This window comes from Gymnogyps californianus, chromosome 15, assembly GCF_018139145.2.
Source record: "Gymnogyps californianus isolate 813 chromosome 15, ASM1813914v2, whole genome shotgun sequence".
Classification (NCBI taxonomy): Eukaryota; Metazoa; Chordata; class Aves; order Accipitriformes; family Cathartidae; genus Gymnogyps; species Gymnogyps californianus.
The window spans coordinates 16,612,951-16,632,019 of record NC_059485.1 but is presented as its reverse complement, the minus strand read 5'-3'; the positions used below and the strand labels follow the sequence as shown (position 1 = coordinate 16,632,019).

Here is a 19,069-nt window from a genome sequence, read left to right as displayed (position 1 = left end):
GCAAACCTCTGGAAATTCATAACCTTGTCAAATGCTTTTTGATGTGCCACATGTTATATTAAACCATGAATTTATTCTGAAGGCAGGGTGAAGGAATGGAATATTTTTCTTTCATTTCAGCTCAAACAAGACTTTTCTGTCATTGTATGGAACTCTTGCTGAGAGTTTGAATTTTGCTTTTGCTCCCCTAATTTTTCCCTGTTTTCTCAATGCAGGTTTTCCAGCTTGCTGCACATCTTGTTTACTGGGGAAAAGCAATTATTATTTATCCGCTGTGTGAAAACAATGTCTACATGCTTTCTCCAAATGCCAGTGTCTGTCTGTAAGTAGAAGAAAAATGAGTGACTGTAGCAACAAAGTGGTGAGAAGTGCAGATATGCTTTCCGTCCCTGTCTTACTGGATACAGAGTGGGATCTTCGTGTATGAATTTGTTGAGACTGTACAAAACACAAACCATTACATGTGCCTGAACTTGCAAAGCCATATAGGAGTTTGTGTGCGGTAGGGAGGAGCATCATAGCAGATCAATATGCTTCTGCAGTGATGTGGGCCCTGGAAGCGATATTTAGCCTGTGAAGCTACTTGTAGTATTTTTAGTACGCTTGCTCACTGAATGTCCACATCAGAAAGGCTGTATGAACCTGAAGCAATATGGAAACATTTACAAAGCCAAGTACTTTATGACTAAGTTAAATAAATGAGTGTTTCATAGGACTATCTGTGTATCTGGCACACAGCATCACCTGAAATGAATCAAAAGTAGCAAATCAGGGTAGTGTTGCTATCACTGTTGTATTGTTTCATGTGATGGCATTTTATACTGATATGCCTTCTCGCAGACAGAAGGCAATGTGGCCCTTTTGAGAGCAGGCAGCGGCAATGCAAGGAAGATGTGGAGGCAGTGGTGGGTGTTTTTGCTCTGCTGAAGATTGGCAACCCTTTCTGTGTTGGATTTTGAGGCGTTTTTAGAATCTGTGTTGGAACTCAGTTATAGGAAAATAGTTTTAAATCAAAACTTCTGTGATGGAAGTATAAAAATAGGGCTAGAAGGGACCTTGAGGTCATTCAGGAACAACTGTGCCTGTGTCATATATGGCTGTGCTGTTCTTGAAGACCTTTGTAGATGGAAATCCTAAGACAGACAGTTTTCCTGATACTTAACTTGAGTCTCCTTTACTTCTGATCAGTCATATTGCTTGTCCTGTCAGTATAGGCAGGGAGAACAGTCACATCTGCAGCTGCATTTTGCATATTCAAAGATTATGTGTTTATCCTGCCCATCCCTGTCTTCTCTTGACTGCCCAATACCTGTTCCTTTGATCAGAGACTGCGCAGGTCTGGCCTTTTTGTCATTTTATTTTTCTCCTCTGGATTCCCTCCACGCCTTGAATAATGTACTGGAGCTGAATGTAACGCCAAGATGAAAGTGCATATGCTTCTTGCTTACTTTTGCAGGATGCAACATGCCATAAACTGTCCTTACTGTTTTTCTAGATCACAGAGAATATTTCATTTGGGAATTGGCACTTCTGTAATGCTTAAATGGATAAATGTTACACCGACCAGCAATATAAAACTGATTTCTGCCTTTACCTCTTTTCTGTAGTTATTCTCCATTAGCAGATGCATTTTCTTGTCAGTTCCGGGGCCACAACCTGCCGTCGATGCTTTCCAAGTTCTCCCTCCCGGTGTCACTCTCAGAGTTCAAGAATCCACTCGCACCGCCCGTTCAGGAGGTGAGATGGGGAGTGTACAAGAGCTCCTCGTTCTCCTGCTAACGAGAACAAGGAATGGTGTTGCTTCTGGAGTACCTAGTCAGGAACCTGCTATTTCAGGTTTAGAAGTTGCCAATTACTGTGTTTCCAGCCATATGATTTGTTGTTTCATATCCACATGCCAAAAAGCTGTGGGGATGTTCAAGGTGAAGCTGTGCGGATGCTCTGTGCTAGCAAAGCGCAGTCCTAAAAGAAAAATCAGAATGTTTCTTTTCCTTGAGTGATATAGTAGGGAAAACTGAAACTCCATTTGGTCTGTTGAAAACTGTCATAAATTAGTATGGCTGAGTGCAAGTTTGTGGATTCCTCACAATCACATTTAATTTTATTCTATTCCATCTGCTTTAAGTTCACAATCTGGTTTTAAAAGCAAACTGTCTATTCACTTAGCTTTTGCTATGAAACTGGAATTGTTTAAAGGCTGTTAGAGGAAGTAGACTCAGCATGTAGTCAACAGAAGTCCATGTGTTACAGCATTAGCATTTTAATGTTCAGATTTGGGATAATAATATACGGATTTTGGATTTGTGAGCTGTTGTTTTGCTTACATATAGATCATGGCTTGCAGCATTTCTGGGAACTGGTGAAATGCAACAAAGAGCTCAATAACGTGAGGTCTCCTGGCTGACACTGTTATGTTCCCAGATGAAGAAGCTTGGACCTCTGAACACAGCTCACTGTGGCAAAGGAAGCACAGGCAGATTTCTTTAGCTGATTTCTTGTAGTGTTGTTTGCTAGCCTTCATACTTTGATGACTTGCTGGCTATATGAATTTAGCCACTGTTCAAATATCTGGAAGATTAACATCAGTTGCGCACACAGGCACAATTGTGAGAGAAGAATTTGTTGTAATTACAGGTTGGCAGAGATTATGATCAGAGATAAAAGTAAGTAATGATGTAGCGTCTAATCCCAATAGTATGTACTGGTCAGCTGCCACCTTGGGAGGCAGGGGAAAAGCAGTTTTACTGTTTTGTCAGTACTTCATTGTAGTTACAGGCAAATCAGTGTCCTGAAAATTGAAGCTGAATGAATAGCATTAGTTTTATTCTAGCTGCAGTAGCTTCAGGAGGCATTCTTATTCTCAGTACTCCTTTTAAAATTAATTACTTGCCTTAATACTTCTCCTTCAATACTTCTGGTTGTTCTCAGACGTCCTACTTTTGTTTAAAATACACAAATAAAGTCTGCCACTTAACTGCTGCAGTTATGCCTTGAGACAACAGTGCGCGATGAACGTTTGCCAGAGCTGTTGGAGTGCTAAAATGGCTCTTTGAGAGTGTGCGCCTTCTCTCTGATGCTCACCTGTCTGCGGTGGGGTCCTAAAGGTCAACAGCACAGCTTGTTTTCATCATCCTTTCAGCGTGTATGGAAGGATGAAAGATGATGCTGGGAAAAGCTATGGAAGTGCCTTCTACAGTCTGAAAAGGGGAGGTGAGAACTGTGGTTGCAGAAGACTTGGGGCCACGTTGGCAAGACATGTGTGAAGATGAAGGAGACCACCATACACTGGTGGGCTGTTTTGAGTCACGGCGAGCTTCTTTTTGATAAAGCTAAGCCTGACAGTTCTTGGGGGAGTTTAGACTAGAGCAAGTTTTTCGACATTTTCATATCGGTACATTTTCCTCTACTTTGATTTACCTACGTAGAACTCTTTGTATTATTGTTTTGTTAGGAACTAGCCTTTTAAGAGAGATGAATCCAATCCCTGTCCTGAAGTGGTCAGGCTCCAATTGTAATTAACAGAGATCTAGTCGATAGAGCAATTAATCTGATGAAATGTGGGTGGGTTTTTTTTCTGCTGTGCAGTGATAAAAGATGCTGTACTCTGAACTGTAAATATTGTCAAATTGTATTTGCTTTGCCTTTGAAAAAAATTAACGAAGTTGGGACCTTTCACTGTAATTTTGTTCTTGTGTACATAGGAGGGGATGTGGTTTTTTTTTTTTTACTTTGAAGATTTTCACTAGTAATCTGTTATCTTGTGCTTTTAATCATGCTGACTGTATTGTCTCTGTATTTCTGAAGGTCATCCGTGCTAGAAGGTCAGTACTGTGGGAAAGGCTGTATTTTCTGCAGAAACTGTTACGGTCTCATGGCATCCATCCCATTTGATTCTTGTCTTAAGCACGGGATTGGCTCTGTCCTTTTGGCATGTGCTTCTGGATGGGCAGAGAATACGGAAGGCATTAATAAAGTCCACGATACAAAATAGGAAAGCCGTTAAAGAGCCCATCCTCCTGTTTTTATACAAAGTTGTACTGCTTGATTTGAAAGAGGACAAAGTTATTTTTGTGTGCTTACTGTTACATGGGTGGAATTGCTTCATTCCCTTGGGTAGATGGAAAAAAATGTGACACTGGCATTTTTATACTTGGGGTGCTCTGGTATTTTTTGGCTCGTAGGAGGTACAACCAACCTGCAATACCCTGACAAGAACAAGACTGCCTTGAAAGATGGAGTGCATGTCTACGTTCTGCTGTTGGTGTCTGTCTGTCAAGTAGGTAGGAGACGTCCAGTGAGTAGTGTCTGCCAGGACTGCCAGTGCTCTCAGCCATGCCCTGTGCTAGAGACAGGAATTCTTCTTGAGCCTGTCGTCTTGATCTCTTTTCTTGCCTGTGATGATGGGCAGTATATTGCAGTTGAACTCTGTGGTTGTTGTGTATCTATCAGTGCTCTTGTACTCATAATTTGGAAAGATTTTGGTATTCGTGTAGTGATCTCTGTTAGCTTCCCTTTCTCTGTGTTTAACCTGCCGTGCTTGGATAGCAGTGTTGCAGCAGCGTGAGGATGAGCCTATGCCTACAGCTCAGCTGATCTAACGATACCTCGGTGCTGCTGAGAGGAGGCCCTGTTTTTCCTTTCCACTCTCAGGTGTGTGCACACATGCCTTCCTCCTTTCCCGCTTCCCTTTGCGCTAGAGCTCTGGCTCCTGTCCAGCTTAACTCTTATTCACTTAACTTGTTTCAGCTGCACTAGTTTTCTGCCAGGTTAGCAGGTGGAATTTGCTCAGGGGGAGATCCAGCAAGCTCCAGGGCTGGCACAGAATGAGGGAGGTACTTCTGCAGCTGGGGATGTGAGTGAGGAAAGCAGAAGCTATTTTCCCCTTTTCACGGTGGTGAGTTGTCTGTTAGCTCCACTGTGCTGTGTAGCGTCACCCGGACTTGCAGCAATCCCATGCAGCCTGGGACTGTCCTGAACAGCAACCAGTTTAGCTCATGCTGCTGGTGCTGGATCTCACCAGGGTGCGGCCATGGGGTGAGGAGATCCTGTGAGCAGATACAATAGGGAAACTCATCTTCCCTTTTAGTGTTTTTACTGGAAAATAAGCAGTTTGCATCTCGTCTACCCCGACGCCAAAGAAGCTGTCCTTCCTTCTGCTGCCTGTGCCTGTTGGTTCCTGTCCCTGTGCTCTCCTCTCGTGTGCGTGGCACAGCCTTGGTGTGATCGCAGAGCACACCAGAGTGGAGCTCTGGTGGTGGTCACTGTGTTGCACACCCCTTCACAACCTCCTGTGAAAGCACAGAAACACTTGGTGACGTAAAACTTTTAGGTCAGCACACGTTCATTGACAGAGTATGTGTACTAGGCACTGCAGTCGGTGCATGGGAATGCTTTAACCTGCTTTTCAGTGCAAGGCTTTCTTTGTGCAGTATCAAAGTTTCTTCACCTAGCTACTCTGCGCTAAGTTTCTTTGCAAACCAAGAGAAAGGGATAATGCTTGTGGCTTCCCCTCATCCGTGCATTATGGCCTCAGCTAGTTCATCTGTTTCAGAAGAAGCTATAACATCTCTCTACCCTGCCTTGAGGAACAAACGTGCACTAGCGGGAGGGATCTTCCCACCCGTAAGGTAGGAGGAGTGTACCTAGGTGAATTAGACATCCCATTTCCTCCCTGCATCCCCTTCACTACAGTAGCTCTTTATCATAATGCACATTGTTATTATTGTAGTTATCTAATTCTCCCTTGATGGGGCTGGGATAACTGTGGAAAAAAACAGATGGGAAAGTATGACAGCTGCCGCTGAACAAAATATGTTTAATTTTTCACTTTTGTTTTAATAAGTCTGGCCATCCTGTTGGGAGTAAGGCACCGGTAGATGAGGCCTCTGCCTTATGCATCCGGAAAACGTGCTGTGCTTTGTGTAACAGCTCGGTGGAAAATGAGCGAGTACGTCAGGGGATGGGAGTGGGAGGAGAGCTGCATGCAAATACTGAATAAGCAGTTGTGTCTTCTGAGAGACACGCTGCAAATGGGACTGTTCTGCTGGGCATCTGGAAGGCATTAAGAGTCACGGGAGCTTTTGTTGGCAGAGGTATGGAAGTAGAATTAAGGTGCATTTATATTCAGTTGGAATAGGTATAAAATCAGGGTTTTTTAGTGTGGCAAGTTTAAAAAAAAAAAAGTCTTTCTAGGCCTAAATGGAGGGAATGGTTAAGCTGAGAATTCAGAGCTGTTACCTAATGATTAAAATGGCAATATTAGACAATAAATGTTTTGTCCTACATTAATAGGGGTCTTCAGAGTCTGTTTTCTGTAAAATAGGAGAAGTTTTAATAGCTGATCTGTTTTTCATAAAACAGCATAGTTTGAATGATAAAGACAGGTAATATATTTCAGCAAACATCCATTTACCCCAGTGACTTTGAAGGTGCTATCCTTCAAAGCCAAGGCAGCCCTTAGTTCTCAAGTCAGACCTTGAAGAGTGCATGTGTCAAGTAACTAGATAATCCAGATTGGAGAAAGGGGACTCGTGTACTTCGGTAGGCAAAACAAGCTGTGTTTTAACTAAGAGCGTATCCTCATGTAGTGAGAAACAAGCTAGGATTGATTGCTTCTGGGTTGCTGTTTTGTCCCTTCCCTTTCCTGAACCTCTTGCTGGTCCCAGTTACCTTGGTGTTTTCCTTAGCTTTTTAGGCCTGGGAAAGAAAACAGCCTTAAAGAATCCTTGCAGGAAATGTGTTTTATTTAACACATTACTCAAGAGTTTTACAAATGCTTCTTTTGGTTCCCAGAGGGAAGAGAATAATGAATGCTGGCTCTTGTCTCCCTCCAAGACTTGGGGCTGAGCTTTCCTCTGACTGTCCCAAACTGCCCAGATGGGCTGACGTATAGTGCCCGTGTTTTCACGGCACTAATACATCTTCTCTGCTGTTGTCAATAAGCACAAAGCAATGTATTGTTACCAATGCCTTCCGTGCCACCTTGCATAACAACACAACACACTATAACTTCACCCGGGGCCTTGCTGCGTGGCGAGGCGGGGAGAAGAAGGGGATGGCCACGGGCTGATCCGTGCCAGCGGGAGCAGTCCAGATGCTGCGGCAGACAGGACCCCCTCACAGCAGACTGGAAAGAGGCAGCGTGGGGAGACGGGAAGGATGAAAGGAATATGGATGAAATTTAGAGTTGATTGGTAGTTAAATTAAGCAATGAAAAATGTTTCGTTTTATATTTCCATCACGGTCCTGGTGTTTCAGCCAAAAAAGGCTGGCTATGGATTCCTACCGTGCCAGATGATGACTGAGTGAGTGGAAGCAGTCCTGGGACTGAAGTATACCCTCGCCTGGGAAGCTACTCCCAGCCCTTTTGGCTTCAGCAAGGAGCCCAGCTAATCAAGTAGACTGAGACCAAGCATGAAGATAACCCTGTATCTCTGAGGGAGGAAAAGCATTTCCGACAGCCAGCGCAGCACAGATGGTGCAGGGAAGCCTCTTCTCCCGCAGACCTGTCTGTAAGCTCCATCAGAGCTCAAGAGGAGCAGATGGGGAATGGATGTAAATTCAGTGTTCGTGTCCAGAAGGACAGGCAGCAGAACATATTAGCAAAGCCTCTGCTAGACCTTATCTGTGAAAACACCTGCTGCTTTTGATAAGAAATAGGTTTAAACCTGGAAAAAGTGGAAATGGTGTGAGGCATGTTTGCAGTGATGGCACAAAGCACACCATTTTGGCCATGGTGCCAGCTGCAGGACGCTGCATCACTTGGGCTTTTTTCTAGGACTAGATTTTAAGAGGTACCAAGTTCCCGCTGAAGTCCAGCTTATTATAGATAAGTGTCAACGATCATCATTCTGTCTTACCTAGGGATGATTGTTCAGGCTCACTTCAATATGGAAGAACAGTTTTCTCTAGTTCTCAAGTTAGTCACAGCCGATCTCCGGCTCTCCCACTTACGGCACAGAGGCATTTGGCAGTTGTTGGTTGTACAGTGTTACGGTTGTAAAGCTGTAACACCACTTTTGCTTTGCTTCTTGTTCCACTGAGCCATAGCTGCTGGCTCAGGGGTGGCTTTCTAGATATTTGCACAAGAGCGTAGAGGTGAAGGTGCATATGCAGAATTAGAGAGTGTTGGATAAGACTTTCCACGCACATGGAGCTGTAACGAAAGCAACTGGCTATTCTTGTCATTCATGAAACCACCAAAGTGACCAGTGGAGGCTGGTCTAGCTCAGGCCCTACCCAGCAGATTCCGCAGGTCTGGTAGAGCCTGTCTTACTGTCTCCTTGAATTGCCTTGGAGTTTTCCAGGGTTATTTTGTGCTGTGAAACGTGCAGACCTCTTTCATTTGATGTGAAACTAGCTAATCAGACATCGCTGCATGCCAACAGGTTGGAAATTTAAGTGAAATACATGAGACATCTTTCCATCCAGGCCTGCATCTGGAAGGAAGGTTTTTAGCAACGTAATCACTGGAGTAAGCCTCCTCTCTCTTCCAGGCTGATTTCAGATGTTAGCAAAACACTACGCATTTGGTATCTTTTGCCAGCCTTCCTCTTCTGTAGATTTTCTATTAAACATGTAAAATGAATTATGGCTTTTCTGAAAAAGATATGTTTGAAGGCGATCCCAGATAATATGTTTTAAGATTAAAACCCATTCAGCCCCCAAAAGTGCTAATCCCTGAAAAGACAGGGTGTGGGTCTGTCTGCAAACAGATGATGTTTCTTTTGTGACTTGATAGCAGAGAAGGAACTGAGAATTATAAGATTTATGGAAAAAGGAAAATTATGTGGGCTGATGAACTTCGGTTTGGGGCTTTTATTGAGATTTGGCCTGTTATCCTGATGATTAATACACCAGAGCTAGCTTCCTTCTCAGAGTCTGAGCTCATTCTGCATGTGTTTCTCTCACCAAAACAGTGCTGGTTGCTATGAAATCCCCAAACAGCTTTTGTCAGTGAATCAGTGTTTTCAGAGCCATTAGCTATAGGAAGGGTTGCCTGCAAGTGATATGAAAAGGCTTTTTGTGCAGAAATTCAGACACGATGATGCGTTTTGAATGCTCCTCCAAAACTCCTGAAAATAGGCCATGCCAAGACCCTACAAATGCTTGTCCCTCACTCTGCCCACTGCTTTCAGCATCGCTCTGGGGACATTGTGCAGGTCTTCAGCTGCTGTAACACAAAGGTGGTGTGCATGTTTGTTTAATATGAGCGTCATCTCTCGGTGCTTTTGAAACTCTGACCTTTGTGCACCCTAAAAACCTAGGTGCCTTTATAAGCTTGGCCTGTCCTATTATTGCAGAGGGATGGCGAGCAAATGGGGGCTATTAACCCTTTGCATTGAGAGGGGACCCCTTGGCACTGGCAGGCTGCTGTCTCTTGCCAAGTTTTCCACTCCTGTCTGCATCGCCGAGTCCTGGCAGGGCTCTGACCTCCAGAGTCTCTCCCGTGGTTATGCAGCAGTTTCCCATCTGACAGCAAATGGCTCCTACTTCTGGGCACTCGTCTTGGTTGCTTCAGCTCTGCCCCATCACCCTGCCCTCTCCCTGGCTTTCTAGGGGAACCTGCACTTCAACCTGACCCCTTCGGTGATTACTGATTTTAGCGGGCCTTGTGTAGAAACTGCCCAACTGGTCTCAGGGCTGACACTGTTGGGCCATGGGCATCAGGGCCTGCATCTGGTTGACTCATTTTCCATGTCTGGGGTCTCAGAAGGAAGACTATCCCATTTTTTTACCACCTCCTAAACTTGTTTTGTTAAAAGAGGACCGAACAGCTCCAGGTGGGGTTGTGTGGCTACATTTGTACGGCTAAAGCATTATGTGGTGAGGGCATTCAGCTGCTCTGCTAGAACATAGCAGGTGCTGGAGCTGTGGCAAGGGGGCAGGGCTGGTTCGTTTGAGGACACTGGCTGTGCTGGTCAGTGTTGCATAGAGACATGTTGATCATTAAAGGCTCGATTACAGCCTAAGCATCCACAAAGGCTTTGGGTGTGATGAACATGTGTGCCTCGTCACCTTTTTATGATTGGAGAAGAGATAAAAGTGGTGGGGTGAAAAGCATTTCTCCTTGTGACTTCTTAGTCACAAAGCCTAACCTTTGTACATTGTTTTCCTCCTGTATTTTATTTAACGGGTGTTTAATACCTCACTTCTCACTCTGCAGACTCAGCTCATTCAAATGGTGATATGGATGCTCCAACACCGGCTGCTTATTCAGCTTCACACTTACGTCTGTCTGATGGTGCCACCAAATGAGGATGATTTCCGAGCCCAAGATGAAGACATGCCCTTTACTGCCAGAGTTGGAGGCCGAAGTTTAAGCACCCCCAATGCTCTCAGCTTTGGTTCTCCAAGTATGAGCACGCTTTTCTCTCCTGTTCAGACTACAGCCCACTTCTAGAACTTCCCTTAGTGATGCCTAGGGTAATCAGGCCTTGGTAACAAGACAACTTGTCTTTGATGGAGTGCTTGCTAATTAGGTCCAGCCCTTCTTAAATTTCGAGCTGGTCATTGGTGAAAGTCTTAAGGGCTATTAGACCTTAAATTCTTGTTTTTAGAAAGAAATATGCTTTGTAATTTGCCAGGTTCTCATTTGGTCATGTAAAATATTTTTATCGGAGGTACTTCTATTTTGCGAAGTAACTTCCTACTTCCTTGCTATACTCAAAGGTAACCACCATGTTCCTCTGGCTGCACCGCTGTTACTGCATGAACTTTGGTTTTCAGGAGAGGAAGAAAATTGTGAGAATTTGTTTCAAACAGCATTGGTTTCTGTGGGCTGTAGAGCCACCTAAGGAGATGCAGAGCTAGCTGTCGTTCTCACAAATGGTTGATTTCTGTTTATGTCTCCTGATTTCTGTAATCTTCTCAGTGCCATTCTTCAGAGTGATTCCAGGAAAGCATTTTTTCAAGAGCATAAATCAGATACAGTGCTGAAATCCCCAAACTTTCCTGCCTGTGCTGTTACGAGCAGCGTTCTCAGAACACCACTGAGGCTGGATATCAGGAGAGATTCTCTGTACAACTTTCAGCTTTACAGAAGTCATGAATTAGGGCAGAAATCTTGGAATGTGAGTCAGATAAGTCTGCGATCTGCTTATTCTGGCTCGCTCACAAGAGGATATTGCTTCTTGGCCTTTCTTTCTGCTTGCTCCCACCTTCTGCGCTGTTATGCTTTTCATGTTACCACTTCACGGTATTGCAGCAGAGCTGGCTGGGAATTTTCTTTTCAGATGTTTTTTATGTACTGTTTATGGTCTCCAGAAGTACAATTTTCCACACAAATTGATGACTTCGTTGAAACATTTGACTTTCCCATTGAGAAAATCACTGTGCTGTCATATGACTAATTGCAGATACACGTAGCATTTCGAGAGCCACTTTCTTTGCTCTACAAATCTGAAGGGATTATTTGGAAAGACTGCATAGAAACAGCCTGATAATCTTTGCATGATTATGCTGAGGAACGTTAAAACTCTGTGTCTCTTTCTCTCTTCCCCTGATAGCTAGTAGTGATGACATGACTCTGACAAGCCCTAGCATGGATAATTCCAGTGCTGAGTTGATACCTGGTGGGGACTCACCCCTAAATAAAAGGATGACGGAGAATCTCCTAGCAAGCTTGTTGGAACATGAGCGGGAAGCTATCCTTAATGTCCCTGCTGCCCAAAATCCAGAAGATCTTCGCATGTTTGCAAGGTAGGAAATGAGGAGTGCAGAATGTAATCTTTTTTTCTTATCCTTGCTGTTTTATTGAAGGATTGGTGTGGACTCTGAGCAAATCCTGTTAGCTTGGGATTTTGGAGGATAAATCTTTTGGATTTGTTCTCCTTATACCTATTTCATCTGTGCACATCAGTTTTTTACAAAAACTAATATGTGTCACAAGAGCACTTGTTAACAGAGTCCTGGATGTCTGAAGGAGCATCAGGGCCTATGGTTGGACAACAGGGACTTCAGTGTTTGCCTGCCAGTTTTCCTGTGTCCACACATGGTAGACGTAAAACTGCATAGCCTGAAAAAAACCTTCTAAGCATGCAAAGCAAAGACCCCGTCATGCTGATGCTGTCATTTCGTGTCCGTTAATATTTCCAAGCCAGCTATCCTTTATTTTAAGGTTTGTAAACTCTGTGCAACTATGAGACAAAGAGCATCAGACACAAAGCCAGCCTGAATACTTTTACAGACCAGTCTACAAACGTTTCAAGGTCTGTTTTGCAGAGATGAGCTGCTCGTTATGTTAGGTTAGTTGGTTAAAGTCATTAGGGTATGTGATTAGTAGCACACAGTTTTGTTGTTACAAATTTCAACACAACAAAAATACGCAAGATGTGGTTCTGCACATGGTAAAAAGCAGAATGACTTCCTAACCAGCCATCTGGGAAAAAGGTGTGGGGGAAAATACTTTTTCTTCCTAAGCATTTCAAAACACAGTGGCATCACTGGAATGCAACTTTCACTGGTTTGCATACTTGTGGAGCAGAAAACCACCTGAGGCAAGTACTGCAGCTTTTCCTATACTTCCCAGATTCAGTTGGTTGAAAACCAACTCCCTGAAAACCTGGTTCTTGCCCTAGGATGGATATAGTCAAGTAGCCTAGAGAAACTGTAATAGCAAGAAAATACTTTTCTTGTCTGTGGCAAAGTTTGCAGCTATGCTGTGCTCAGGTATTTTCCTAGAGCTCTCCCAAGGTTGTGGGTAGTTACTGCTTTCTGAATTACTTGTCTCCTTCTCCATCTTCTGTAAATGTTCAGAGGATATTCTCTGATTGAGAGGCAACACTTTGGCCATTTGAGAACCTTGAAATGTTTTTTCCTTATTACCAGATAAGCCGTTACAAAATCAGTGAGAAAGAAAAGTAAAAACAAAATCATAATTGGTGGTATCTTAAGACAGAATTTGTGGGGGATGCTTTGGACCAGTTTAGTGGCAATGCAGATTCTTAGTTATCCTAGGGAGAGGAAAGGATTTCATGATTGCTCCCCTATCACTTCCCCCAACTGGGTAAAACAGGCATTTGAAAGCTTTGGAATTGCAGATGCAAAAAATTACTTTGATGTCTTCATAAAATCAGCTGCCGTAACCAGGCAGCTATCGGAATGATGTTTATTTTGTAGTTTGCTTGTGCACCAGGTTCTTTTGCAGATCCCCAGGATGGCTTTGCTAAGCCTGAATTTCCATTCTACTACAGATTGAATCGACAGCTGCATAGCTTACTCTTAAGTCAACAGTGAGGAAGGAGAAGATATGATAAACAAATGGGTCCTGCGGGTAGGATGCTGGAGTGTACAAACAGAAATGTTTATGCAAGATGCTCTTGGTTACCGTTGGCTTTATGAGACACCATAACTTGGAGGTTGTGGGTGTATTTTCTCTCTTTTTGTGCCATAAACCATCAGAGATGAGTGTCTGGGTAAACCTATTGCTCTTAATGAAAGTGTAAATAATTGTGGAGAAGCCGCTGCAGTGAATGAGCTGATCTTCCTCGTTACCCTAATACAGGTTACTGCGCCAGCTCTTCTTCCTTTTGCTTCGTTTCGAGGAATAGCAGCCTAACGAGGGCTGTGCTCTGGGAAATAGCTCTGCTGTATCAGCTGCCTCCCAGAACAAACTCCTGCTATAAATGCATAGTTAGTGCACGAAATATACTGCAACTGCCCTTCGAAGCGTAGTTGTGTGTGCACACAAAGGGATGGGCTACTTTCAGCAGAGCCATAAAGTTCAGCCCGATACATTTTCTTGTGTCTATGCCTCTGAACGCCTGTTATTGATTAAACAGATGGCAGAGGCTTCACTCATGGCTTCTCTCCCAAGCCATGGGTGTGGAGTAATTTTCAGGATTTCTTTTTTCCTTGCTCTCAGATTGGGAGATGGAGATCCTTTACTCCACTGAGGAATGCTCATTGGTGGCACTAAGCTGTGCACAGTTCTGCTCCATTTTCAAGCAGTGCTGGCGGAAGGGATATCTCCTTGGCCAGAAATAAGCTACTTTTATTTGAATGACTAGTGTGAGATAATACTTTTTTGTTTAAGAACACTACACTGCTGTTAGAGGGGCAGCTCTTATAACTTGAAGAGGGGAGAACAGTGATGAGCAATGGAAAGCAATAATCTTCCATCACCGCATCTGGATCTGGAAGCGCACATCTGTCAACAGACGTACCTGTGCAGCTTCAGAGGGACTCAAATGCAGTGTTACTGCCCCAAGAAGTGCCATCTTATGTCCTGTTTGGGTCCCATAAATGTTCATTGCCCAAAAAGGCAAAGGTAGTGCCCATCTTCACTGGAGCTGTGAGCCCCAAATTACAGCTTTGTAGATTCCAGTCGGACTTCTGGGAGAACTTCTTCCCTGGGAGGGTGGTGCAGCCCAGGACAGATTACCCAGACACGTGGGGGGATCTCCATCCTTGGAGGGTTTCAGAGCTTGGCTAGAAAAAGCTACAGCATTGGCAATAGTCCTGCTGGAGCAGGATGCTGGACTAGACTTTAGAGGTGTCTTCCAGCCGGCATTTTTGTGATATTCTTTAATATCCTCTCTAGCTTTTATTGGATTGAGTGGAAAGTATTTCATCTTGACCGGTTACAAACCCAGACTCTTTTTGAATATAGGATGGATTTATAGCATGAAAACTGCTTAGTCTGTGTTGCTGTTGAAAGCCAGGTCGTAATCATTTGCACATAAGAGAGCTGTGCCAGAAGATGAGTGCATGGGCAATCACAGTGAGCAGCTTTGTAGAAGAGAGAGAATGCGTAGCTTTTAAAATCTTTTTCAAAATCACTTTTTGAACAGCAATACAAGTTATTAGATACAATATAGAAAAATTTCTGTTAATACCTCAGGGAATGGTCTGGTTTTGACACGTGCACACACAAACCGAAGCTGTCCCTGCTAATGGCCACTTCCCAGTGCACACTGGTTGCCATCGGCCCAGGGGAGGAAGCCAATTAGCCTGATTTAAATACCCGTGGGAGATAGATACTGCAAAAGGCAAATGCACAGCCCAGATAGTGGAAAGGCAAATATGACTGGAGCTTGTCCGTCTGTTGTTTGTTTGTACTGCAGGTACAGAGATGTAGCAATTATGTTCTACATAGTGGTGCCAACTTGAGAGCTGGCAGATGAACATCAAAGCAGAAGGGAGTTTGCAGTGGGCTGGGGGCTGCACAGCCCCGGGCTGCCAGCAGGGATGAGGCAGTGAGGTTGCCGGCTCTGAGCTTACATACAGCTGTTTGGGGAACAAGACGGGGGTGAGAGGAGCGACATGGCAGACTGGGGAGCAGAGAAACACAAATGGCAGTGGACTAGAGGTGAAACCTACTCTGTGCAGTGTAGAGGGAGAGTATGATGGAGGGAGGCTTCTTGCACAGTGATGCCTTTCCAGTCACCCATGAAGGGTAATGGGTGACAGGAGCGCCTAGCCTGAGCAGCAGAAGACAGCCAGGCAAACCTTGGTCCTTCAGGGAAAGCATGAGAGGCCCCATCCTGCTGTCAATGTGAACGTAGGCAGGAGTGCTCTAAGGGCTATTTGGTGTCTTTCGAGGGCTGTTCCTGCATGAGGACTGTATGAATGAACTGGAAAACAGATCTTGTCATCTCCACTCATTTTTACTGTCTGTTGGCATGAAGTAGCAGGCCAGCATATTCCTAAATGGCAGATGGGTATAGAAACATGAGCAAAAGCTGCTGAAGCGCAGAGCAGAGCATGATGTGTAACACATACGGATGCACATCTGTCTGTGTAGCTGGGGAAGGGATTCTGGCATACGTGTTTGCGCCTTGATGGGTAGGAGTATTTGACTGACGTGTGCAGTATGGTTCCTACATTTGGGAGGTTAAGACAATTAAGAGACTGAGCGCCAAACTTGAGCTTTGCCTGGAGGGCTGGCTTCGTGTTACAGCGCTGGAGGGTCTCTGGGGAGCAGGTCCTCAGCCATCAGAGACTTGCTGTAGTGAAGAGGCTGCAGCGGTTTGTCTTGGACCCTGTCGTGATTGATTGACTGTGCAGGGCCGAGGTTATCTGATGTCAGTAGCATGTTGGTGGTCAGCAAAGGGGTATCTGTGCTGTCTCTGTTTAAAGAGAACTGGGAATTTAAGAAGCCAGTGTGATTTGAGCTTAGGCTTCAGGGTTTTAGGGCTCTTTGGGGGCTTTATAACTCCTAGGGCTTCTCTGTGGTGCCTGTCACCAAAATTTCCATCTCCCTGTTGTGACTGCTCCACCTAACCCAAGCTGACCAAACCTCAAGAGTGCACAACCTGTAGTTACCAAGCCCTTGGGCTGCTGTGAGGGAAAATATGCTCTTAATTCTAAAAGCAAGTGTAGGTGCCTAGGCCTCTGAGGCAGAGCTGTGACAAAGGGCATTGTAGACCCAGCTAAGAGAGCACAGGCCACATCCTGACTTCTCAAGGCTTGTGGGCACTTGTGGTTCCTTGCTTTCTGGAGTTAAAACTATGTTGAAAATTGACAATCATCGTCTCAGGAAATGCCCCAGGCTAGGAAACCTTTTGATACAAGGAGGACCTTTGCAAAGCCCCGAAGCAGGGGCGTCCCCTGCTTTTCCAGGGGATTTGTGCTAGGCATGCCTAAGGTAAGAACCGATTTAAGTCACTTCACTTTTCATGTAAATGAGAGACACAACCCAAATGCCTTCTGATTTGCGTTCCACGAGAAAGAAAACCTTGAGGGTGGCAGTATCGGTTCTAGCTGCGTGCACTTGCTTTTGGCCCACGTGCCTCCCTTGCTCTCCTTCCCTGCAGGCTGCTGCACTATTTCCGAGGCCGACACCATTTGGAGGAGATCATGTACAACGAGAACATGCGTCGCTCCCAGCTGCTGATGCTGTTTGACAAATTCCGCAGTGTGCTGGTGGTGACCAGCCACGAGGACCCCGTGATTTCAGTTTTTCAGTCTCTCTTAAAGTGACTCTACTGGCAAAGGAAGGGAACCTGCTACACTCTCCATACTGATAGTCTAAAAGATGCCTAAAAACTAAAGGATGTGATTTCAATTCCTTCTTGCCATGTGACATAGAGCAGGTTCTCCCCCTCTGTGCCTCAATTGCCCATCTGCTCCCTGTGGTCACAGCTGAGGCCGGTCTGTGCGAGGGCTCTGGGGCCTGCCGCAGGACAGCATGTGCTCGCTCAGCCTGGATTCCTGCCGCGCCACGTTCACAGCATGGGAGCTGCCGGTTCACAGCCCTTCCCTGACCCTGCTCCCTCCCCAGGGCTTGTGAGAGTGGGCCAAGAAGATTTCCACTGCAGCGTTACTGACAGTACTTCACTTCTGGGTGGACGCTGGTGCATCCAAAGTGCTTTCTCTGCTCTCCAACACCACGACTGCTGGGTCATTCAGCCGCGAGCACCGTTAGTGAGCAACCTGTCCCGTGGCAGAGCACGCATGGCCTCTGCTCAAGGACAGAGTGGAGTTGGCCTGGCTTTTAGGGAAATGTCCCTGGGTGCTGAGGAATTCTGTTTGATCATTGTTATCTGGCAGCAGTGAGGACATAAGTAGGAAGGCAAAGTATCACAAGTAAACAGTTTCATGAATGAGAATGACTCGCTCACTGTGTTACAGCTTACTATTTCCTCTCGCCAGTATCCTTATTACTAACAAGTGTCTATTGGAGCATGGCTGTCACCACACAGCCTGTGTGTTTGCAGGTTCCCAGTGTTTCCAGTTTGTGACTCGGGGTGGGGGGGGAGCTTGGTTGTTGAGCAGGACTGAAATTAGCTGGCTAAGCTGCAGGTACGTGGACATATTAGTTCCACACGGCCAGAGGCTGGTGCTAAGGGCACTCAGACTTGGCCCCCAGGGCTTGTTTTGTTCCTCCATTCCCCTCCCTGCAAGCATGGCTGTGGCCAAAGGGAACCAGGCTGGGAATGTGGCCTGGGTTAAAGCTATCCAGCTGAAAAACACACTGCAGGTCTGTACATGGCTGTGTTTCCTGATCTGGTTCAGGACTGTTCCTCCAGCTGTGCCAGGGCTAGAACAAGAGGTGACAGCTCTGTTTCTGGGGACAGCAGGAGCTTATGCCAGCTCACCCCTGGCCTGTGTGAGGCCACTGTTCCCCACAGCTGCTCACTGCTCTGTGCTGCATACCCAGGGAAGTGAGGGCAGACCTTTAACTCCATGGTGGTGGCTTCCAGGGATGTGTGTTGTTAAAAGATTGTCAGGCTCCTCCTTAAGACCTTCCCTTATACACACACACACACAAGCTGGAGTTTTTCCCAGAGTTGCAGGCTCTCACAGAGCAGCTTCACTTGCCCACACAAACTGGGTGAAACTTGACCACCAGCAAGGCACAGTTGCACTGGGGGAGCCCAGTGTTCACAGTGCCCCAGATAATACCCGATGACAGCTACTTACTCACAGTCCCTTCAGTGAGTCCCCCCCTGCAGCTGCAAGCAGGGATGTTATAGAAGAGCAAAAGCAATATCTAACCTAAAAAGCAGATCAACATTGCTGTAGGGCCCCAGTCCCAACCAGCCCCCAGTAACTGTGTCTCAAGGTGAGCTACTGAGATCAAGGTCTGTTCAGAAGGGGCCAAACAAGATTTTTTTCATGTGATGGGGACAAGGGTTTTGAAAAACTTGAGCTTTTTTCTTGCATGTGAATCCTAAGGTGAGGGTGGGGTGTGTCCCCGTCACCCTTCAGACTGCCAGCGTGGCTGCAGTTCTGCAGTTTCTGCCCTAAATCCTAGAGGTTTTTTCCCCCCTGTACCTCATGGCAGGCGGCAGCATCGCAGAAATCTCAGCATCGGTGCTTTCTCTGTGTCGGGGTTCACACACTGCTAAGTTTTGAACTGGTCTCAAAAGCAGCTGGGAAAACAAACAAAAAACATTCTTGTTCTCTAAGCTGGACCTTACAGACTGGTAGAGGTTGGAAGGGGTCTCTGGAGGTCTTTTGTCCAAACCTCTGCTCAAAGAAAATGTGTTAGATCAGGTCACTCAGGAGCTTGGCCAGTGGAGGTTTGAATGTCCCACAGCTTCTCTGGGCCCCTGTTCCAGTGTTGGACCACCCTCACGGTGAAAATTTTTTCCATACAGCTAATGGGAATTTCCTGTTTTCT

At 45.4% G+C, this 19,069-nt stretch overlaps 1 protein-coding gene across 8 annotated transcripts in view; it reads left to right on the top strand.

Moving 5' to 3' along the window:
• NPRL3 (NPR3 like, GATOR1 complex subunit) overlaps positions 1–18,589 on the top strand; it is a 46,496-nt gene extending 27,907 nt beyond the window's left edge. For all 8 annotated transcript variants that reach the window (XM_050906310.1, XM_050906309.1, XM_050906308.1 and 5 more), the window contains 5 exons: positions 216–322; positions 1,608–1,737; positions 10,166–10,355; positions 11,508–11,700; positions 16,758–18,589. In XM_050906310.1, coding sequence (XP_050762267.1) covers positions 216–322; positions 1,608–1,737; positions 10,166–10,355; positions 11,508–11,700; positions 16,758–16,923 — 786 coding nt within the window. In that variant the 3' untranslated portion in view covers positions 16,924–18,589. The remainder of the gene's footprint in view (positions 1–215; positions 323–1,607; positions 1,738–10,165; positions 10,356–11,507; positions 11,701–16,757) is intronic.
• Positions 18,590–19,069: the final 480 nt, after the last annotated feature.